The sequence below is a fragment of the Carcharodon carcharias genome, chromosome 3 (genome assembly GCF_017639515.1).
Source record: "Carcharodon carcharias isolate sCarCar2 chromosome 3, sCarCar2.pri, whole genome shotgun sequence".
In the NCBI taxonomy this organism is placed as follows: Eukaryota; Metazoa; Chordata; class Chondrichthyes; order Lamniformes; family Lamnidae; genus Carcharodon; species Carcharodon carcharias.
The window spans coordinates 158932705-158957389 of NC_054469.1; the positions used below are offsets into that span (position 1 = coordinate 158932705).

Genomic DNA, 24685 nt, shown 5'->3' on the forward strand with positions numbered 1-24685 from the left:
ACATCTTCCATAAACTAATAAAGGGAAAAAAATTAGAAAAGCATAGAATCTGAATTGTTACAGCACAGAAGACACCCATCCGTCGCATCCCTGCCTGTGCAGGCTCTCTGCAAGAGCAATTCACCTTGGGCCTCTCCCCCACCTTTGTGTCATAGCCCTACAAATTTTTCCTCTTCAGATAATGATCCAATTCTCTTTTGAAAGCCACATTTGAATGCAGTGCATTCCTAATCCTAACCACTTGCTGTGAAAAAAAGTTTTTTCCTTACATCGTTGTTGCTTTTTTTTGCCAGTTACCTTAAATTGGTGTCCTCTGTTTCTTGACCCTTCCACCAGTGGGAACAGTTCCTTCCCTATCTACCCTGCCAGAACCTTCATAATTTTGAATACCTCTAGCAAATCTTTTAAAAGCTTGCAAGAAATATAGGCAGATTGTAAGAGCTTTAAGAAGTACTGTATTTAAAAAGGAAGAGTGTATTAAAAGTAAACATTGGTTCCTCAGAGGCCTAGGCAGGATAAGTTATAATGGGGAATAAGGAAATGGCAGCGACATTAAATACTTTGCATTATCTTCACAGTAAACAACTCAAAGCAAACCAGTAAGGAACAAAGGGGCTTATGATTGAATGAGTAACTTAAAGTGATTATCAGTAGAGAAAAAGTATTTGAGACGCTAATACGATAAAATATGAGAAATTCACTGACCCGATGACCTATATCCTAGAGTTCTAAAAGAGTTGACTGCAGAGCTAATGGATGCATTAGTTATGATCTCCCAAAATTCCCTGGATTTTACAACAATCCCAGTGGATCAGAAAGTAGAAAATGTGACACTGCTATTGAAGAAAAGAGGGAAGGAAAAAACAAGGAATTACAAGCTAGTTAGCCTGAGAGTCAAAGATCCACAACTCTGAGTGAAGGAATTCCTCATCATTTCAGTCCTAAATGGATCACCACTGTATTCTGAAGCTGTGGGGAAAATGCTGGAATCTATTCATAAGATGTGTTAACTGGGTACTTGTTAGAAAATCATACAATTAGGCAGAATTAACAGTTCTATGAAAGGTAAATTGTATTTGAAACCTGTTGGAGGTTTGTGAGGATGTAACTAGCAAGGTAGATAACATTAGGATATTTGGATTTTTTTAATATTCGTTCATGGGATGTGAGTGTCACTGGAAAGGCCAGCATTTATTGCCCATCCCTAATTGCCCTTGTTCAGAGGGCATTTAAGAGTCAACCCCATTGCCATGGGTCTAAAAGGCATTCAGCAAGGTGCCACATAAAAGGTGATTACACAAGATAGAGTTCATGGGATTGTTAAGGAATTAGTCATAGTCCATTGGGAGTAATACATTAGCATGGATAGAGGATTGAGTCAATAGACAAAAAGCAGAGAAAAAGGGATAAACTGAGCATTTTCTAGTTGGCAGCTGTGATTAATGGGGTGCCACAAGGATCAGTGTTGGGGCCTCAGCTATTTGGAGTATATAATAATGATTTAGATGAAAGAGACAGAGCAATATATCCAATTTTGCCAATGATACCAAGGAAGGTGGGTTAGTGAATTATGAAGAGGACACAAAGAATATGCAAAGGGATAAAGACAGGTTAAGTGATTGGGCAATAAGATGGCAGATGGGAGTATAATGTGGGGAAATCATGCTATTTGCTTAGATAGGAACAGAAAAATCAGAGCACTTTTTACAGTGAGAAACTTTTAAATATTGGTGTCCAGAAAGATTTGGCTGTCCTTATACAAGAAAGTCAGTATGCAGGCAGGCAGATCACATGTCGGCCTTTATGGCAAAGGAATGGAGTACAAGAGTACGGAAGTCATCAAGATCGCACCTGGAATACTATGTCGGGCTTTGGTCTCCTTATCTAAAGAAGGATATACTTGCCTTGGAGGGGCGCAGAGAAAGTTCACTAGTATAATTCCTGGTTTGAGCGGGTTTCCTATGAAGAGTACAGTAAGCCTCATACTTTTCAATGATATCACTCCAGAAAGTAAAGATTCTGAGAGGGCTTGACTGGGTAGATGGGAGGGGCTGTTTTCCCCAGCTGCAAAGTATAGGACAATGGCTTACAGCTTCAGGATAGAATGTCGATCATTTAGGTCTGAAATGATGAGAAATTCCTTCACTCAATTGTGGATCTTTGGAATTCTCTATTCCAGAGGACTGTGGATGCTTAATTGTTGGGTTATTCAAGCCTAGATAGACAGGTTTTTGGACTCTGAAGAAAGGAAGGGATATGGGAATTGGTCAGGTATTAAGATCCAAGATCAGACATGATTATATGAATGGTAGAGCAGGCTCGAGGGACCAGGTTGCGTATCAGAGGTAGAAGCAAAATATCAGTCATTTACAGCACAGGAAGGCATTGCGCCCATCGAGTCCATGCCGTTTCTCCGCAAAGCAAACTAGTCAATCCCACACCTCTACTCAATCCCGCATCCCCCTAGATTTATTACCCTCAAGTGCCCATCCAATTTCCTTTTAAAATCTTTGATTCCACTTCCACCACCCTCTTGGTTCCAGGTCATTACCACTGGCTGTGTCAAAAAATTCCTCCTTACATTGCCCCTGATCTCTTGCCCAAAACCTTAAAACTGTGTCCCCTAGTCATTGTACTGTTAGTTAATGGAAACAGTTTTCCCTTGTCTATCTTATCCAAACCTGTCATCATCTTGCATCCTTCTATCAAATCTCCCCTCAAACTCCTTTGCTCCAAGGATAACAGCCCAGCTTTTCCAATCTAACCTTTTAGATCCCTCATCCCTGGAACCATTCTGGTAAATCTCTTCAGCACCCTCACTATTGTCCCAGATGCTGGTCACTTTACCTTCAGAAGGCAGCTCAGCAGCATATATTGATCATCACTAAGGTTAACAGCACACCCACTGATGCCACAAACTAAAGAAAATTCCTTAGTACTGCAACTCTCCCTTTGTAAGGGTAACAGATATGGGTCTGCAGGAATTAATATTTTACAAGAACAGTCAGTAGCATCAGTATTAGGCATTTCTCAATTTTCCTTTGCCACTGCATCAATGCCAACAGAGCAGGTGAGGGGCTCAAGAAAAAGATGTCCAGCAATTGGCATCAATGATAATCCTATGGGAGAACATGGTTCAACATTACATTTGTATTCTAGGCAGCACTGATTGCTTTAGTTGTGTTTCAATAGGGATAACAGGATTGATGTAGAATTAAAAAAGAAAATGGTAGAAAAACTCAGCAGGCCTGGCAGCATCTGCGGAGAGAGAAACAAAGCTAACGTTTTGAGTCTTCAGAGTCATATGGACTCGAAACGTTAGTTCTGTTTCTCTCTCCACAGATGCTGCCAGACTTGCTGAGTTTTTCTATCGATTTCTGTTTTTATTTCAGATTTCCATCATCCGCAGTATTTTGCTTTTATCTTAGGATTGATCTAGTATTGCCTCTTTTATATGTGCAGTTACCAGAGACATCAAAACAATTTTATGTTCTTAATGAAGGGTCACTCACCTGAATATTTCTCTCTCTCCACAGATACTGTTAGACCTGAGTATTTTCAGAATTTTCTGTTTTTATTTCAGATTTCCAGAAGTCCGAGTACATTGCTTGCTCTTGTTTTTAAGCATATAGGAATATTGCCCTTCATGATTTTGCCCCAAGCTGCTCTGACCTCACTCCTATAAGGAATACTTTAAAAAAAGGTCTTTTGACAAATTGAAACACTTGGGACTCTATGCTAAAAATGTGTTCTATAAATGCAAGCTGTTCTTATTGTTGTGTAAATTAATCTTATAGTTTTACAGCAAAATATTGATAAAAATGACCCTAATAGAATAAAAGTGACATTGTGCTTAATTAGACCATATGCGCTAAGAGAGAAGTGGGTAAGTGGGCAAAGTTAGTAAATAAGTGTGCGAAAGCTTTTTTTTTGGTAGTCTTCATTTTGCAATAAGTTTCATTTAAACTAAGGAAAGTTAGAAAAATAAAACTTTATGTCAAAAAGTTTCTTTTAAATAGACTGCTTTAAATAGTAATATAAGCATTAATAATCTATTGCTATCCAGGACCAGGACAGTCGAGAGGAGGTTCAGACAAGATGCAGTGAAATTACAAAAGAGTGACGGCGTCATGAAAGGCAGCGGTGTGGAGTGCAGATAATAAGACAAATTGACATTTTACCACGCTTAAATGGAATTTGGTTGCTAGCCATTTGAGACACCAGAGGTAAATTAATCTGTAAGTCTAAGTTACCTAACTTGCCTTTTGATGCTTTACTAGAGAGGAAGACAAAGGAACAAACTACAAGCGATTTCTGTATACAGTTGAAAGATGTACAAGATACTAAATCGAGACATACAAAAACAAGGTTTCAGGAAAATTGCTTAAGATTGCACCTATGATCAATTTTGGAGCAAAAAAAAAAAGTAAAAACAGATTAGTAACATTTTCAAAATCTGGCTATTTAAAAAAATGTAAAATAAAAGCAAGCACTTCATTCACCACTAATTCTTAAAAATGTTAAGATAGAAAAGTATATTCACAACTATGCACATACCTGCTGAAGACCCTCTGTAATAGTCGTGACAGGAGACATACCACAGGTGAGTGCTGATAGCATATAACCATCAGAACCAACCGAGCTGTTAAAGTTCCCTTGCTAGTTCAGGAGAGAGGCAAGTGGGAAAAGGGAGGTTTACAATCTTAATTAGTGATAGGCATCTTTTCTACAATAAAATAATTATACTCAGTACAATCACAACTATTAAATTTCAATATTTATACGACCAAGCAATACAGTTGCAATGTTTTGAACATGATTCTGTAATGTGCAGAACAAGTTTTAGAAATATATCACTGGCTGTCAAATGGCATCTTTAAATAACCCAAAATTAGGATTGATATGTCCTAGTTACAAAAGGGGGAGGGGGACTTGAGAAGATAATTAGAGAGAGTTCCATTAAATTTTGTCCTGTGACGTGCCTTGGGACATTTCTTATTATTTAGAAAAATGTCTTTTGTAATAATTTTACCAGTGTTGAACACAGTTTCATCACAAAATACATTACTGAGTCACTCAACCATGCCTTCCTCCCCCAGAGTTTTCAGATATAAAATCAATTTTTTTTGTTCTTAGGAAATGAGAACACCAGAAAGATCATTTTCATTGCCCTTAACCCCAGTAGAGGGTGGTAATTCCTCTCCTGTAACAATTGTTTCTATGGTTAAAGTGGCATGTTAGATCATTTCAAAGAACCCTAAAATGCAACGATGTATTGTTGGACTGGAGTTGTGCCAGTAGGGTTTCCATTCCCTAAAATATATGTAAAAATCCAAATGGTTTATTAAACAGTCTAGTCGTTTTCATACTAATTGTTTCCAAAGCAAGCACAAATTAATAGATTTATTGAATTCTATTTTGGAATCTGCCCAGACACTGGAAGAGCAACTGTCAGCAACTCTAGTACCATAACAAATACAAAAATCAGAGTCTTTTCAAACATTATGAAGTACAAGCTGATGAAGCTGTTGTATTAAGCAATAATTCCTCATGTTACATCAGTTCTTAGAAGGTGGCAGACGGGTAGCCTTGACTTAGGCCTCAGACAATAACAACATTCTAACTGAGTCCAGGGACTGAGACATAAGTTCCAGATTTAAAATTAACAACTGAACTATTATCAATTGCCAATTACGGAAGAGAGTTCTAAATCTCCACCATGCTTTGCGTGTAGTGTTCTCAAATTTCACTTCCAAAATGTCTGGCTCTAACCTTTAGGTTACGGCCCCTAGTGCTAGACTCACTAACCAATTAAGTAGTTTCTATTCACACTAGTTGTTCTTAATATTTCAAAAGTATTGAACAAATCACCCCTTAACTTTCTAAATACAACCCTTGACGCATAATCTCTCTGCATAATGTCATGAAGAGACATTAATGTTTATAATGTCATTGGCAATTATTTTTAAATTGGTATTGTAGTAGGGTTTGTGTCATTGTGTGTGTGTGTGGCTCAAGTGGATTAAAGCCAGCTGGTCTGGGTGCTTTGTTGCTTATAATAATTATTAATCTATCAATATCTCTTTGTAATTTTATGCTTCCATCTACCTTGCATACAAATGTCACCAACTTATTCCATTGGCAATCTTAAAAGATGGGATAGAAAGCCACACATTCAAGTTGTTAATAAATACTGTGAATGGCTAAGGCCTGAAAACTGATCCTTGCAGGACACCACTAGTCACATCCTGTCAACCGAATACCTGATTATCCTTATTCTGTTTCCTGCCACTCAGCAAATTTCCTAAATAGGCAATTAATTTGCCTTCAATTCCAGGAGCTTCAACTTCAGCTAACAGGGGGCTTGGCCTAAATGGCCAAGTGGTTATGGTACTGGGTTTGTAACCCTAAAATCAAGAGTTCAAATCTCACAGTGGTAAACTATGAAACAATGTAACTTCATCTGAAACAGATGGAAACGGGTTTGTACTCGAAAGAGTTACATGAGGTTTTTGAAGCTTGGCCTAAATAGCCAAGTGGTTATGGTACTGGGTTTGTAACCCCAAGAGCAAGAGTTCAAATCTCACAATGGCAAACTATGAAACAATGTAACTTCATCTGAAACAGATGGAAACAGGTTTACTCAGAAGAGTATCAAGAGTTCAAATCTCAGAATGGCAAACTATGAAGAGCTGTCAGAGAACCTAGAGCTTGGCCTAAATAGCCAAGTGGTTATGGTACTGGGTTTGTAACCCCAAGATCAAGAGTTCAAATCTCACAATGGCAAACTATGAAACAATGTAACTTCATCTGAAACAGATGGAAACAGGTTTACTCAAAAGAGTATCAAGAGTTCAGCTAACAGGGGGCTTGGCCTAAATGGCCAAGTGGTTATGGTACTGGGTTTGTAACCCTAAAATCAAGAGTTCAAATCTCACAGTGGTAAACTATGAAACAATGTAACTTCATCTGAAACAGATGGAAACGGGTTTGTACTCGAAAGAGTTACATGAGGTTTTTGAAGCTTGGCCTAAATAGCCAAGTGGTTATGGTACTGGGTTTGTAACCCCAAGAGCAAGAGTTCAAATCTCACAATGGCAAACTATGAAACAATGTAACTTCATCTGAAACAGATGGAAATGGGTTTGTACTCAAAAGAGTTACAAGAGTGAGGGAGTCTTGGTGCAATGATATGGGTGTTGCTTGGCCTGAATAGCCAAGTGGTTATGGTACTGGGCTTGCAACCCCAAGATCAAGAGTTCAAATCTCACAATGACAAACAATGTAACTTCATCTGAAACAGATGGAAACATGTTTGTACTCGAAAGAGTTACATCTGCAGTAGCTTGGCCTAAATAGCCAAGTGGTTATGGTACTGGGTTTGTAACCCTAAAATCAAGAGTTCAAATCTCACAGTGGCAAACTATGAAACAATGTAACTTCATCTGAATAGGAACAGATGGAAACGTGTTTGTACTCGAAACAAGTTTCTGGTGATGACTATAGGCTTGGCCTAAATAGCCAAGTGGTTATGGTACTGGGTTTGTAACCCCAAGATCAAGAGTTCAAATCTCACAATAGCAAACTATGAAACAATGTAACTTCATCTGAAACAGATGGAAACAAGTTTGTACTTGAAAGAGTTACAGTGCTGTGGGAGATTGACCTAAATAGCCAAGTGGTTATGGTACTGGGTTTATAACCTTAAGATCAAGAGTTCAAATCTCACAATGGCAAACTATGAAACTATGTAACTTTATGCTTGGCTTAAATGGCCAAGTGGTTATGGTACTGGGTTTGTAACCCCAAGATCAAGAGTTCAAATCTCACAATGGCAAACTATGAAACAATGTAACTTCATCTGAAACAGATGGAAACAGGTTTACTCAAAAGAGTATCAAGAGTTCAAATCTCACAATGGCAAACTATGAAACAATGTAACTTCATCTGAATAGGAACAGATGGAAATGTGTGTGTACTTGAAAGAGTTACTATCCCAGGGTTCTAACTGCACAAAGCCCATTACAGATTTTTGCTTGGCTTAAATAGCCAAGTGGTTATGGTACTGGGTTTGTAACCCCAAGACTCAAGAGTTCAAATCTCACAATGGCAAACTATGAAACAATATAACTTCATCTGAAACAGATGGAAACATATCTGTACTCGAAAGGGTTACAACTAGGTGATGCTTGGCCTAAATAGCCAAGTGGTTATGGTACTGGGTTTGTAACCCCAAGACTCAAGAGTTCAAATCTCACAATGGCAAACTATGAAACAATATAACTTCATCTGAAACAGATGGAAACATGTCTGTACTCGAAAGGGTTACAACTAGGTGATGCTTGGCCTAAATAGCCAAGTGGTTATGGTACTGGGTTTGTAACCCCAAGATCAAGAGTTCAAATCTCACAATGGCAAACTATGGAACAATGTGACTTCATCTGAAACAGATGGAAACAGGTTTGTACTCGAAAGAGTATCAAGAGTTCAGCTAACAGGGGGCTTGGCCTAAATAGCCAAGTGGTTATGGTACTGGGTTTGTAACCCCACGATCAAGAGTTCAAATCTCACAATGGCAAACTATGAAACAATGTAACTTCATCTGAAACAGATGAAAACGTGTTTGTACTCGAAAGAGTTACATCTTCTTAACGCTTGGCCTAAAATAGCCAAGTGGTTATGGTACTGGGCTTGTAACCCCAAGGTCAAGAGTTCAAATCTCACAATGGCAAACTATGAAACAATGTAACTTCTTCAGCTAACAGCATACTCGAAAGAGGTTTCAGCTAACAGCATCTTGTGAGGAATTTTATCAAATGTCTTCTGGAAGTCCATATAAATAATCTGCATTGAGATTCCCCTGTCCACTATTTTAATCAACTCTTTAATACATTCCATCAGGTATGGCCTACCCTTTACAAATCCATGCTAGCTCTCTTTGATCAACTGAAAACTTAAGGTGTTCAGTCACTCTATCCTTAATTATACATTCTAGTAATTTCCTGACAACAGATGTTGGGTTAACTGATCTATAATTCCCTGGTTTCCCCCTCTCATTTTTCTTAAATAGCAGTGTGACATGCAAAATTTCCCAATCTATAGGAATGGTGCTCAAATCGAGAGAGCTTTGGAAAATTATAGTTAGGGCATTTGGAATGTTCTCACCTACTTTGAAATCCTGGGATAGAAAACCTCTAATTCTGAAGATCTGTCACTCTTTAGTGGCATTATTTTCTCATATACTGATATTTTTGTGCCCGTCTGATCCAATATTAGTTTCCTTAAAATGTCCAGCATGCCATCATCTTTTTCTACTGTAAATACTGAATAATTACTTAACATGTCCACTATTTCCTTGTTTTTATTGACATTAGCATCAGTTCAAGGGGTTTACATTGCTCCAGACTATCTTCTTATTCCTAATATAATTGTAAATATCTTGTATTGATGTTGCTACTCATTGAAAGATTTTTTTTTTAAATCACTTACTGTACCTCTTACTAATTTTTGTCACCCTTTACTGCCCTTTTATCTCTCCTATTCACCAGGATCTATTTTTAATTTACAATTGCATGCGCTTTTCTTTTAGTTTATCTTGTTTTTCCAACGGATTATTTTTTCCCTTGGGAGGCATCCTTTTTGAACACCTCCCACAGATCTTTTGTCATTTTACACTAACAGATTTGCCCAGTTTATGGTAGATAATCTGTCTCATTGCACCAAAGTCAGCCTTACCAAAATCTAGAATCTTAGTTCCCCTACTTGGCATGAGTCTTGGCCTCCTCTCAGCATCTTCTAAGACAAAGTTTAAAAAAAGGAATGTGGAGAAGCTATGGCTAAAATTTACAAGCCCCTTAAATTAATTGAGATTCTTTCAATAATACTTACCACTGCATCTTTTACAATGATTTTTGCCACTTGGTCTGGCTGACATAGTCCTGATGTTTCAGAGATCAATTTGGTCTCCAAAGGCTACAAAACAAAATATTTCCAATTTACATGCTGATTTTGAAGTACAGAAAAATACATAATTAATTTTTTTTTTGGTAAATTAATATGCCAGACAACATCCTGATCTGATATCAAATGGTTTCTATCATCCTGATGCTATTTTTTTTTTTCTCCTCTTCACATTTTCTATAGTTGTGACTTTGTTTTTAAGCAAATTTTCCAATTAGGGTCAGCTTTCTTTGACAATGATCTCAATTTAGGATTTGTTTGTAGGGTTTACTGAACAAAACAACCACTAAAGGGCCACATTGGGATTTTTAAAAAACGTACGAATTGGAAATCTCAACATTCAATTTAGTTGATTCAGTTCTTTAAGTATCCATTATATATAGGTAGTACCCGAGACAGGCTCTGCTGAATGACACAATCTCATTAAAACATACTGTAAATACTTTACCATCAAATACAAGACACTACAACATAGATTGTTGTGAGAAAACATTGCAGCAGTGGATAGTTGGCATTACAAATCCAGTGTTACTTATTATTACACGAGGTAATCTTACCGAGGTTTACACTTGACTAAGAAGTCAAGCTTGGGTTGGAATAAAACATTTGCAAAGTAACTAGATTCCAGTTAGGGGACTGTTTTAAAAGTCATCACTACTTCTTCAACAAATGAACATTTAACTCAAGTCTTGATATGCCCTCAAAAAAAAAGTAAATAAACGAAGTTTGTATAGTATATGGTGCATCAGTTATTGGAATCTGTGTAAGATAAGCAACCTCCTTTAGCATTAAGAAATCATGCATGTCCCCTGATGGTTCTTTCTGAATTCTTCTTACACCTGCACTTTCCACAATATTGTACAATGGGAATGTTACTAAAATCTCCTATGGAAAATGTTAAAAATTTGTAAATATCTTATTTTCATTTTCAAAGAATGTAAAAGGAAAACTGAAGAATCCAAAGCTATTCTCATACACTTCCTTACAGGGCTGCATTGGGAAAATTTAGGAAACAGGTCATCTGTTTTCTTAAGCACATATAGTGGAGGAATGGTCGGGAAGAGGACAGAGGAAATGCATCAAGACCCCCATCACTTCACCCACTGACTTTATATTAAAAAAAAGACAGTATCTTTAAAAAATAACCTACGCTTACTTTGACTTTATTCTCTTCTTGAAAGCCAGGTGTATCTGTGTCAGGAGGATAAGCAACTGTAATGTAGATATTGTATGGCTTCACCTGGAAATGTAAATAAGTTTAAGATATTTATGAAATGCAATCAAATCTGACAAGCTTGGCATCAAACTCTTTAATGAGCATCTGAACGATGGAAATATTATGATAGTGAATTATGTTGTATTCTTCTCATTCCCGCCATTTACACCCTGGAGAAAAAAAATGACATTTTGATAAAGCTATAGACTAACATTCCCAACTTAAGGCCCTTGACATCAGTCAAATATCCATCAGCTTGTTTTGGATTGACCCTTACAACCGGCCTCAGTTCACCAAGCTAGGAAAGGGGAAATGAAAATCAGAGTTGACGATCCCGATCAATCACTACAGATTAGTAGGCAAGTGCTGAGAGTTTGTGCACAGAAATGACTGTGTCTCATCCCCTACTCTGAATTTAATCCAACGCCTACTTCATTCTCATGACAAGGCAACGGATGAAGAATTAATTACTTGGAATTTGCATAAGGTTTGGCTGTGAACTGTCAGCATTTGCCATCATCACTCCCCTGAACCTGACTGCAACTTCAGGGTTCAGTACAGGTGCAGATTTAAGCAGAAATCCTTAAGTAGCAGTTTGTCATTCACTACTCCGCCACAAATGACACTGTTAATATTGTATTTTTTAAAATGTATAAATCTCCCAAGATATATTCACAATAAACTGAACAATACTCTGTTTTACCCCATGCAACAGCCAATGCATTATTAGGGCCACTGATTTCTGGAAAATTGCATGATTAGAGTATGACAAGGGTGTTGACAGTGTTTTCAGGCTCGTTCAATGGCTCATCTCCAAATTTGTGATATGGAGATATAGTGCATGAGAATGTAATATTGTGCAGCTATATTTAAGCTAATCAGAATAAAAAGTTAAAATTTAATGCAAAATAAGTGATAGTTATTAAATTGAGCTAATCCATTGAAAATTAACTATACTTGAATGTGTTAAGTTTATGAATAGAGAATGAGAATTAAATTCTAAAACTTATGAAATATCAAAATGGTTTAGTACCGACATGGCATTATATAAAGAGTTTCTTTTAAAAACATCCAGTGGCTTTGCACATACCTTCAGAAAATACGGTGCGTTTCATTCTCATTTGTCTGCGACCTTCCTGTTGGAGTGCTATCTACTAGCATAATAGGGAAACAACAGGCAAATGTGGAATTTCAACAGGAAATGTTTACTTAGTTTTCAATGGAGCGCAACCCCATGTAACATGCATGCGTGTGAACAGAATCTTACTTACCAACGGTGACTTAAAAAATTAACGTGTCCATCCAAGATGGGTTTTAGTTTTGCTCCATTCAAGGCCTTCTTTTCTCCTCTCACCATTTCCCAGCTCAAAGGAAGCAGCAACAAACCTGCTCTATCACCTTGTCAAAGTCACTATTTTGCTAGCTGCTATAGGCAAAGAATGGTCTGCAGTGCCATTTCCAAACTTCCGCTGTCCACACCCACACCCGCCTTCCCCATTCCAATTCCAGTGAGAGTAGTCACTGAGATTAATTTAAGAAAAACAGGCCCAAAATGGAAGATTTTCTGTATTCAGAAACATGGCCTAGGATAAGGCTGGAAACATAGTCCAGGAATCATTGAGGACACCAATATCTGCTATTTAAAACAATTTTTTTGGTAACAGCATTAAGCTGCATCAAAAATCAAACAAAGTTCAACACTAAATTGTTATATCTGTAGACAGAAAACACAAAGTGCGAGATGATGTAAAATAAACAGAAAGTTGATGCACATACCTCCATTTGCAAAGATTCAGCTAATCCACGCAGAGCAAATTTGGATGGCGAGTAGGCTGTGTAACCAAATAACCCCACTTGACCTGCCTGGGAGGACACAAACACTATTCTTCCCATTCTCCTTTCCTTCATGGTGTGAATGACTGCCCGAGTAGGATATACGCTACCCAGATAATTGATCTCCATTAACCTCTAGGAGAATGATAATTAATACTAATCAAAACAATACTCAGCCATTTAAACTGTACAGATACATTTAACAAAAATAGACTTGTCAACCTTTTATACTGACAGACAGCAATTTAAACCCAAAAATTGACATAAAAATTTCAAAATCTGTAGTTTTAAGTCACTTTCAGCCTGGTCAAATGCGTGTACATTCTGGGTCCAAATGCTTCATGAGACAGGAGAAAAATACCAGTGGTGTCTCAATAATTCATGTGCAATCATAAAATGTCACTGCTACTGGCAAAGTGTCATGTCCACCACAAAATGCAGGGCTGCACTGCATGAATATCTGGACTATAGTATGGACTATCCATTAAGTATTTACGGTTTTGAGTGATAGTCTTTTTGAAGCAGTATCAGCTTGTTATTGAGACATTTCGCAGCTATTGAAGTTGTGTACGTGAATCACCCATAACATTACAGATAACATTATATTTGTTGCTAATCTCAAATTTAAAAGAACCCAAAAAAGGACTCTTGAGATTGCAATCTCAACCATGCCACTGGTGCAAACCAGGCATGCCTTGAGGTAAAAAGGAGGCCAAATAATCTTCCCTGTACACTTCCTAGCAGTCACTCCTGAGCCAGTGGGGGCATTGGAAGTTCCCTTCCATCCTTCAGGTGATATTTACTTCAGAAACTACAGACTTCAGAAATTGAAATTCATTTTCCAAGTGAATTTAATTTCTTGCAAATACAATTGAAGTTTGAATAGCCATCTCTGGAAAGATGTCTGGAAATTATTTAGCAGTATTAACTGAAAGACAGTGCAAGAAAAGGCAAACAGCTAATTAGCGCCAAACCAACAAGTCATACTCAATTGGAGAAAAGAACAGTATTACATTGATTTATTGAAGGGTTCAATGAATAGTATTCTCAAGTTTTTTTTAAGTAAACTACTGCTTTACTAGTGATGAAAGTGAAAAATTAGATTATTTGTTTCTTCTTGTTTCAAGGCTATCAAAAAGGAAAGTCACAAACCACATATGATCCCTAAATGCAGAGCAGTGAAGTGTCATACACCAAAACTGGAAGCAAGTTAGATATTAAGTACAAACATCAACAAACTTATCTTAAAACTAATTTTAATCAAAACTCTGTTGTAGAAAATTGTGTTACTTTGTACCCAGATATATAATAGCAAAAATTGCTTTCAGACTAATTAAGCCTCTATACTAAAATGTAGCTACAATTAAATATTTCCATCCATACACAGTACACACACTCGCAACTTGGATTTTCAAAAACAACACAATGCTTCTTTGAAAATTTATTTTTGTCACTCCACTTTTAATATTAAATCATATCTACTTAAGACTACCCCGAACACAGACTTTTTCTTCCACCAAGATAAATTACTCTATAACCAGGCCTCCCCTGCTCTTACTCCAGTCATAGGAAATTCCAAGAACCAAGTCCGGTATCAAGGTTTATAATGGCACAGTAACAAACTAGAGGAGTGAACCTGTATACTACAAACTAACAGCGCAGTATGTACAGCACCAAAACATTTTTTGAAAACAATAAACTGGCAGTACATCAAGTTTTTTTAAAAAGTGACCTTATTTTTTGAATCCCTGACTATTTTACTCTCCATGTCCTGAATGATTCACAGCACTTGCACACTTTAGCAGACACACACCTAAGGAATCAGAATACTTTTATACCAGTGCCCAATGTAGGCATCCATGTATTTGGAGGTAAAAATGAAGAAAAAAATACTTCCTACTAGGAATTGTGCAGCTCTAAATCAATTAAGTAGAGTGTAATTTGTAGCAGATATTCCTAGAAAATTGTTCCACTTTGCACAAAATAATTTAAATTTAGTTATGAAAATTACTCACTCCAAAAAAGCCAACATCAACATCTTCAAACTTTGCAGCAACAGATATTCCAGCACAGTTTACGAGCATGTCGACTGGTCCTAGTTTCTCTTGTGCCTGTAGTGACACAGTAAAATATTAATAAATTAACGCTTCAGTTCAAAAATGGTTTGTTTGAGAAAAGGGACAGGTTCCTGTTTCTTTGAACTGCTTCAGTGAAGCTCACTTTAAGGAGCAAGGAGCTGTAGCTACATGATCAGAGTCATTTTGCATCTACATTTTGCTTAGAAAAAAGTCTCAACTATTCATGTATTTACATTCCCACATTTAATCAAACTAAAATGTCAAAAAATAAACTATGAATCTGCAGGTGTGGGAGGGTGGGGGCGAGGCAATGAACAATGAAATTAAAAAGCATAGCTAATTTGGTTACACTCAGGCTCGTTTTCATGTTATTTAGCAAGTATCTCAATGTTCTCAAGCAGTGTTGTTTGAAATTTGCTTAAAAACAAGCAGAACAGAACTGACCAATGATATACAATGCACAATAACAAACTTAGAAATATAACATTTCTGGTTGATTGCAAAATTAGATCTACATTTAAACTTCCTTCTGCTCTCAACAAGTATAGTTATTCCAACAGGTAATCGAAAAAATGCTAGTTCAAAACATTTCAAGTTTCTTTCTTAGAAAAGTGAAGATATCCATTCCTATAGCTAACACTAACTATAACTAACAGTCAGACACACTGGTTTTATATGGAATTCCATTGTTTGTGGCAACCTTCTACGGTCCACAACCTTTAACGTTTGATAAATGAATTTGATAAATGAATAAGCCAAGTTCCACTATTAAACATGATTATGTTTTCTGTGATATTTCCAGTATTTGAGTTTGTATTCTACAATTCCATGCATTTTTCTGTGAATCCTGCAAACAGCCATCTAGTTGATACCTTTCACATTGTAGTGTTTGATTGCTCACGACTGGAGGCCTTAACTTCAGCAATAAGTGTAATTTAGATGAAGTTAAGATAAATTTGAAAAATCAGGACAGCAACACAAGTGTAAGAGTTGTGTGTCACAGTTAACATATCCAGTGTGCAGGTCCATTTCCATAGCACCAGCAAGTGCAGCAATTCTTTATTCACTTCTCTTAAGCATAAACAAGATATAAATGGGATCTAGTATATTGAAGTATGGTGTTTAATATGTTCAGGAAAAAAAAAAGCAAGCTTACTTGTTTAATCACACTTTGCACTTGTCCATAGTCTTTTGACACATCAACAGATATACACAATACTACCTGTGAAACAAATCAGAAGGTTGTCAAAGGTGCACTTTGTAAATAAAATAGCACAAAAATCTCCTATGATGCAAATTAAATTCTACACAACTATGCAAGAACAAATCAACTGGAATAATTAAAAAAACAACTATGAAATTAATTGCATGGAGGGAGATGATGGAAAAGAGGGAACCAGCAAAAGCACAGGAAAGAAGGACACGAGGGTAAGAAAGCCTAAGGGAAGGCAAGTGCTGTGCATAGGAGTGGGAGGGAAGGGCGTTAAGTGCGCATAACGGAATAGAAAAACAAGGGAATACAAGGAGGAGAGCGAGACAGAGTATGCACACAAGGGGGCTGGTTTGGCAGGGGAGGAACAAAATCATTCCTGTTCATTGACAGATGGCCTACCTCTGGGGAATCTGGGTATGGAAAGAAGGCAACAGCATAAAGGGTAAGCCATTTCCCAAAAAGGAAGAAAACAAAAAAAAAGTGCAATGTTGATTGAATATCTGAAAAGATCTCATGATGACACCCTGAAGAACTAAAAAACCAATCTGGTAGAAATACAGATGCTATGTATGATTAGTACTTAACTAATTTTAAAATTAGCCATTTGAAAATATGTTTTAAACTTTGGCTGACATTTGTCCGAAAACAGAACTATTTATCATATAGGCAGAACTATGCAATTTGCTCGGCCAAAATGAAAGCTCTCTCATTCCCCAATCACAAATGAACTATTCTCTTTCATTAAAATGTCAGTGAACAAAGAAGCGACTTAGGAAACAAGGGTTGCATTTAAGTCACAAGAATTTCACACCCAAATACACAAACTGTTCTAGTATACAGCACTCGCACAGCTTACTAGGCATCTACACCCACCTGCTTATCATTAATTGAATGCTTCTCAATTTCTTTCTTTGCACGCAGAAGTTTGCCCTGGAAAACAAAAGCATTGAAACATACAAACAAATTTTTAGACTACCATTTTTGGAAATTCAGTAAACATTCATGACAGCTCAAGTGGAGCTGTGACTCTAAGTTCCGAACATTTAACTGCTAACCAAACCTTGGGTGGTGATTCAGAGTTTAACTTGTTTAACTTAGCAAATCTGAATACATGGTCAATTTGCAATTCCAATGTGAGAAGCATTGAGATCGTTTTGCATTTTTAAACTCATCTAGGTTAGTGAAGATGCAAACATTGAATAAGCCAAAAAAGACAATTTTTACTACTGTATCTCTAATTTGAATTAGTCAAACAACATTTCCTATTTCCATCCATAAAAGACATGATCAAAGCTTCTGTATCATTTACAATTGCTTTAAAAATAAAACCAACCCTGTATCTCAAGTATTTTCTTACAGCAGCTATCTCAGATTCAGAGCAGGCAGCAACAGGTTGCTAACAAGCTCACAGCAAGGAAAAGTTTAAGGAATACTGGCTCAGCCACTAATTTTCACACGATTATTTTAAAAGCTGGGATAGCCACCAGAGAAATTCCTTTAAAAGCAAGTTATCGTCATTTTGAAGGAGGGAAGGGGTGGAAAATTTCAAAAGCTGAAGAATGTCATTTGCCATTTTTAGAAAGGATACAATTGCAACGTGCCATTGGCAAAGGAACAAAAAGCTTTCCTAAAACTTAACATGCGGGTGGATGACAATATTCCTTTAGAATAATTCTGCACGTTGTATGAATTTTCCTTTATTTTAATGGATGGGTTAATATTCCTCAAATTCTCTCTCAAAACATTTGTATTAAAAACTCAATTCATTTATGACCCTATAAGATAGCTTAAAATATCTGCATACAATTCCTGTCCAAAAACAAAATATTTTCCACCATATTTTTGTCTCGCTTGAGAGAATGTCTCTTACCCCCATTAGCATCACTTGCTATGTCTACACATAATGTAAACTAATGTAATTACACCGCCTTGAAACCAGTGGCACATATCTAAGCTCCTTGGTCCAATGCCCAAATATCTAAGTTCTCTTACACAACTAAAAATTTATCAATACATCTCTTATGTAAGCAGCATTCCAGTCATCATATTTTTGTTCAATTTTCCACGCCCATCATTATAATTTCATGCATTCACATTTACAATAGATTTTCCCAATATAAACTTAGAAAAGTTCTGACATGATTTTCACAAATATTCAAAATACTTCAATTTTTTCCATCCATCCTTCTTTCCAACCTTCAGTAACTGAAATTGCTAAGCTGAAAGCAGGTTTAAGGAAAACAATTATGTATAACACAAAAATGTGATTAAATTTACCCATTGAATTGTCTCGTGTGCCTTACGAAACCAAAGTTTCTACCTGAAAGTTTCATCTTCTTCCAAAAGACCCAGGCTTGGAGTTGCTATTTTTGCCTTAAATCTGTGACACTTGAGCTAAATTTGGATTGTCTAGTTTTAGCAGAGAGAGAAACAGACTATTCCTTGGAACAACAACTAACCTACAATTGAGAGAGAGAAAGAGAGAGAGAGAAAAGGAGAGGCAATGAGGTTGAGGGAGGGAATTTCCAAACTTAAAGATGGCTTTTTTTTTTAACTCTTTCATGGGATGTGGCCATCGCTGGCTAGGCCAGCATTTATTGCCCATCCCTAATTGCCCTCGAGGTGGTAGTGTTGAGCTGCATTCTTGACCGGCTGCAGTCCATGTGGTGTAGGTACATCCACAGTGCTGTTAATTGACTTGTTTTTAGAAGTTTGATACAACTGAGAGGGTATTTAGGAGTCAACCACATTGCTGTGGGTCTGGAGTCACATGTAGGCCAGACCAGGTAAGCGTGGCAGATTTTCTCCCCTAAAGAACATTATTGAACCAGATGGGTTTTTATGTCAATCAACAGTGGTTCATGGGCATCATTAGGCTTCTTTTTAAATTCCAGATATTTTATTGAATTCAAATTCCACCATCTGCCTTGGGATTCAAACTTAGTTCCCCGGAGTATTGCCCTGGGTCTCTGGATTACTAGTCCAGTGACAATATCACTACACCATGGAGGATGCAGAGCTGAGGGAACACAAAGTTCTGACAGGGCTAGAGGAGTTTACAAAAATGGGCAAGGGCAATGCCATGAAAGTATTTGAGCACAAGAATGAAAAGAAAAGAGAGGAGCTGCTGGGCTGGGAACCAATGTAGGTCAGTGGGCACAGTGCTGGCAAGTATATGGGACTTGGTGTGAGCCGAGATAAAAACTGGAGTTTCAGAAAAGTACCACCAAAAACAAGAAAATAATCTTTTTGTGGTCAATCCTAAAATATAAAATTTAAATTGTTTAAAGCCAATATTTTCCTTGCTACTGAACAATCAATTATTCTATAGATATTTCTCTGCCTCAGAAACAAACCAGCTTTAGACAGTAACTAAAGCTTTGGTTAAGCCACAGCTAAAATATACTGTCCAGTACTGGCCATCATATCAAGAAGAATGCAAGGGTCCTTGAGAGGGTGCAGAGGAGATTTACCAGAATGGTTCCAGGATGAGGGAATTTAGTTACAAGGTTAGGTAGGAGAAGCTGGGGTTGTTCACCTTGGAGCAAAGGAAATTGAGGGGACATTTGATAAAGTACAAAATTATGACAAGTTTGGATAAGGTAGATAAGGAAAAAAACTTCCCATTAGGGGTGGTGGAAGCAGAGACATTCAATAATTTCAAAACTACATTAGATGGGCACTGGAAGGAAATAAACCTGCAGGGCTATGGGGATAGAGCTGGAGAATGGGTCTAACTGGATTGCTCCAAAGAGTCAGCACAGACTCAAAGGGCTAGCCTCCCTCTGTGCCGTATTAAAGTGTACAACTGCCTCAATTTGAAAAATTTTAGCTTTAATACAAATTCATATGCAACTTAGTTAAACACTAATCAAATTAGAGTTGGACCGGCAAACACAACTCAAATTTTCTCTATATTCTGGTACTGTAGATCTCGGCAATAACCCAGGAGCACAACTACAAAGTTATTTAAAAATCATGGAACTTTTATGATTGTTTATGATGCCACCTGCTTTGTGAAAAGAAACCAGACTATCTACAACTAGGCACAGTGTGTTGTGGTGTTAAAATATTGAAAGGGGTCAAGGTGACTCTCAATTCTTAACTACTTGCTAGAAATTGGTACTTGTTAAGAAGTTGCCATTCAAACTAAATTCTTCTTTCTCACCTTTCCTGACAATTTGATTTAAGAACAAATTGATTCAATCTCAATACAGGTCAGATGATCACTGGCTTGGGTAAAAACATTTCATACCAGAATAATCCTTCAATAACGAAAATATAGCAATCAGGTTCCTAGTAACTGATACAATCACATACCTCATCCCGAGCCACCAGGGTTATAAAAGCACCATGCTTGAAGCACTCAATGGCAATACATTTCCCAATACCACTCGATCCTCCTGTCACCTGCATGTAAAAAAAAAGATTCAATGTAATTAAAGATAGCATTTCTCATTGATGAAAAAGAACATTGTTATAAGCCAGTCTTTTTCTAATTTATATTCAAACCTATTGCACTGCAGGCATGCAGCAAGTCAGGCAAAATCTACAACTAGGACATGATGAGGTTTCATACTTGTAAACATTCTGGCATAAGGAAATGCAGAATATTAAAATAGGACAGGGGCACTAAAATGTTGTAAACACATGTTGGAATATTCAACAATGTACAAATTGTTCAGTTTTCCCTTCCTTCCCTCAGTACCTTTTTTTCTTTAGGCTCACCTTTTATCTTCATAACACTTGAAGAATGACAAAACTATAAATGACTGAACTGAACTACTTTTTGTAACCTACATTTGACATTAATCCAAAAATTCTGATAAGGTCACAACCTTAAAGTTTAACTTTGTTTCTCTCTCTAAAGATGCTGGCAGACCCAGCATTCTGTTTTTATTTTATATTATACATTTAACATTAGCTGTTCGACAAACATTAAGCAATGCATCAATATATTATTGGAAAGATGATGACTAATACTAGCGGTGTAACCAGGCTGTAACAGAAAAACTACACTTGAAAATTGGTTTCTAAATTCAAGCTTATTTGTTAAAAAACACTCAAATCCCATATTACATACTGTTAAGAACTAAAGATAGTTTTAAGTAAATTACGTGTCTGTGTGTGTGTGTGTGTGTGTGTGTGTGTGTGTGTGCGCGTGCGTGCGTTATATAAGGTGAGGGTGGGTTTAAGTCTCGCTCTCTATCTGGACATTCTAGCAGATTGCTGAGGCAAGTTATTAAGAATCTTAGAGGAGTTGCTCAAAGTTAAAGTAACAGTGAATGTCAAGAGTTCTAGATCTCAAGAAGATACCAAGTTGTCAGCAGTCTACTGGGAGAGAGAACTGCAGGGAGCAGGTCCTAAAAGGAAAAAGGAGAAAGGTCCCAAGTTGATCTTTAAGTTGTCAAAAGACAAGGATATAAATCTGGAACAAGGTCCCGTTCAGTGAAGTTAAAGTAAGGAGCAGAGGATAAGGTTCCAAATTAAAGAGAGAAAGCTGTGGGAAGCAAAATGGGCTTGCAAAAGGCCAGATCAGAGGAGACAGCCAAAGGCTGGTGGCTCCTTACTACAGACCTGTGAAGCAGTGGTGTTCTGTTAGCACGGTTGAGTCTCAAAGTGCACATGGAAGGTGAAGCTCGAATGCATGTGGCAATCTAAGTGGAGGGAACAGCAGAGGGAAAGATCAAAGGTGGATCCTTGTTGAAGGCATCCAAGGGAAAGTGTCACTTGGGAGAAGGCACATTCTTCGAGATCAGTGATTGGGTACCCCCCATGTGAAAGACAGAATTTCCGTGAGACCAAATGGCTTAATATGACGAGCATCTGGAGGAGTTGATAAGAGATCCATAGCGTGGCACCTGTTACTTAATCTTGGAGCGTGGTGTGTCTGACCACAGGTCACCTCTTGGTTTACATGGACTGTATACTTACTGTGAAAATTAGAGTGTAAGATAGATTTTTTGTAACTTGTGTTATTTTTACAAATCTGTACATATCAGTAAAAGGTATGGTTGTAGGTGATGGAGTGGTGCAATATCTTTTTTTTTTGTTTAATAAATGTTTTGTTCTTTTGTTAAAAGTACTTCAGCAGACTCTGTAGCTTTGTTCAGTAGCTACCCTCCAAGATTCTAAACAAAAAATAAGTTAGGACTTAGCAAGCCAGGTTCCCCCTGGGATCTGACTTATCCAGTAGTAACATCAACTGGGATCATAACAACACTGTTACAAAACAAAATAAAAACAGTACCAGGGAAGGAGTAGAGAAAAAAAATTGAAGGCATAAATTTTATAATGTGAAACAATTTTGCAAGTGCACTTCAGAGATATTAAGGTTGAAAGATCAGCCTCTGCTTTTGTGGAGAAGGAAGAAGAGGACAATGATCCAAAGTCCGAAGAATGGAGGGTGTAAGTTGGGACAAATGGCTAGAAGATATTTTCCCAAGCAGGATAGGGGGAAGCTGTGGATGGATTAGACGAGCATCTGGAAAATGATTTGCTGCTATGGCACCAAGAATAAGTATAGTTGAACAAGGACAAGCGTGATGTGCGAAAGAGCAGATTCAGGCCAAATAGCTCGGGATTAAGTAAAATACGCAATGGTTAGAGGCTAGTGAAGACCGTTTCAGAAATTACATTTGAACATATGAAATAGGAGCACAAGTAGAGCATTCAGCCCCTCGGGCCTGCTCCACCATTCAATAAGATCATGGCTGATCTGTTTGTGTTTCAAGTGCTACATTCCCATCTACCCCCGATAACCTTTGATTGCTTTGCCTAACAAGAATCTATCTGCCTCTGCCTTAAAAATATTCAGTGACCCCATTTCCACTGCCTTCTGATTCTTTAGGAAACAAAGTAAAAGAATGAATATTTATATCACCTTATTGCATCTTTCTGCAATGTCACAAAGCATTACAAATTAATTATGTTGTGTAATTACTAACGTGTGTGTAAATAAAGCAACCAATTTGTGCACAGCAAGGTCCCACAAACAGCATTCAGGTGAATGACCTGTGTTTCTGTAGTTTTCAATGAGGGAGAAGTTAGAAGTGACAACTCTTGACTCGAAATACGAATGAACATATGAATGAGGAGGAGTGGGCTACTCAGTCCCTCAAGCCTGCTCCGCCATTCAATAAGATAATGGCTGATCTGATTGTAACCTCCTACCTACCCCGATAACCTTTTACCCCATTGTTAGTCAAGAATCTATTTAGGTCTACCTTAAAATATTGAAAGACCCTGCTTCCACTGCCTTTTGAGGAAGAGAGTTCCAAAGACTCTCAACCCTCAGAAAAATTTCTCATCTCTGTCTTAAATAAATGACCCCTAGTTCTAGAATCTCCCGCAAGAGGAAACATCCTCTACACACCCAATCTGTCAAGACTCTTCAGGATCTTGCAAATTTCGATCTAAGCTCTAGTGGATACAAGCCTTAACCTGTCCAACCTTTCCTCATAAGACATTCCTGGTATTAGTCTATAGTCTTCTCTGAACTGCTTCTAACGCATTTACATCTTTCCTTAAACAAGACGACCAATATTAAACACAGTACTCCAGATATGGTCTCCAGTGCCCTGTACAATTGAATTATAAACTCCCTACTTTTTAACTCAAGTCGCCTCACAAAAAACAATAACATTCTATTAGCTTTCCTAATTACTGGCTGTACCTGCATACTAGCATTCATACGCTAGGATATCCAGATCCCTCTGAACTTCAGAGCTCTGCAATTTCTCACCAATTCGATATGCTTCTTTTTTAGTCTCCCTTCCAAAATGGATAATTTCACACCTCCTCACATTATACTCCATTTGTCAGTTTTATGCCCACTCACTTAATCCATGTCACTTTGTAGCTTCCTTAAGTCCTCTTGACAACTTACTTTCCTACCTACCTTTGTGTTGTCAACAAATTTAGCAACCATTCTCTGTCCCTTCACCCAAGTCATCTATGTAAATTGTAAAAAGTTGAGGTCCCAGCACTGATCCTTGTGACACAACACTCTTTACATCACGCCAACCACAAAAAGACCCATTTACGGCTACCCTCAGTTTCCTGTTAACCAGCCAATTTTCTATCCATGCTAATGTTACTTCTATATCACGAGCTTTTATATTCCTAAATACCCTTTTATGTGGCACTTTTTATCCCTTTCACAAAACGATGTTGACTCTGCCTGATTGCCTTGAATTTTTCTAAGTGCCCTGTTATAACATTTTTAATAACAGCTAACATTTCCTCTAAGACAGATGCTAAGCTAACTGGCCTGTAGGTTCTTGCTTTCTGTCTCCCTCCCTTTTTGAATTAAAGGAGTTACATTGTCCAATCTAATGGAAAATTAAACCCAATGCATCAACTATTTCACTAGCCACTTCTTTC

The 24685-nt window shown here is 37.4% G+C and overlaps 1 protein-coding gene across 2 annotated transcripts in view; it reads right to left on the reverse strand.

The window, feature by feature from the left end:
- kdsr (3-ketodihydrosphingosine reductase) overlaps nucleotides 1-24685 on the reverse strand; it is a 49964-nt gene that overhangs the window by 14729 nt on the left and 10550 nt on the right. The window contains exons 2-10 of one of the 2 annotated variants that reach the window (XR_005942550.1): nucleotides 20621-20710; nucleotides 17174-17230; nucleotides 16244-16309; nucleotides 15025-15120; nucleotides 12953-13144; nucleotides 11117-11200; nucleotides 9889-9972; nucleotides 4558-4659; nucleotides 3513-4396 (exon numbers count right to left, since the gene is read on the reverse strand). Coding sequence is in view for 1 of the 2 variants with exons in the window: in XM_041183285.1 (XP_041039219.1) it covers nucleotides 4558-4659; nucleotides 9889-9972; nucleotides 11117-11200; nucleotides 12953-13144; nucleotides 15025-15120; nucleotides 16244-16309; nucleotides 17174-17230; nucleotides 20621-20710 (771 nt within the window). In the remaining variant the exon portion in view is untranslated. The remainder of the gene's footprint in view (nucleotides 1-3512; nucleotides 4397-4557; nucleotides 4660-9888; nucleotides 9973-11116; nucleotides 11201-12952; nucleotides 13145-15024; nucleotides 15121-16243; nucleotides 16310-17173; nucleotides 17231-20620; nucleotides 20711-24685) is intronic. The other variant, XM_041183285.1, reaches the window with a different exon arrangement.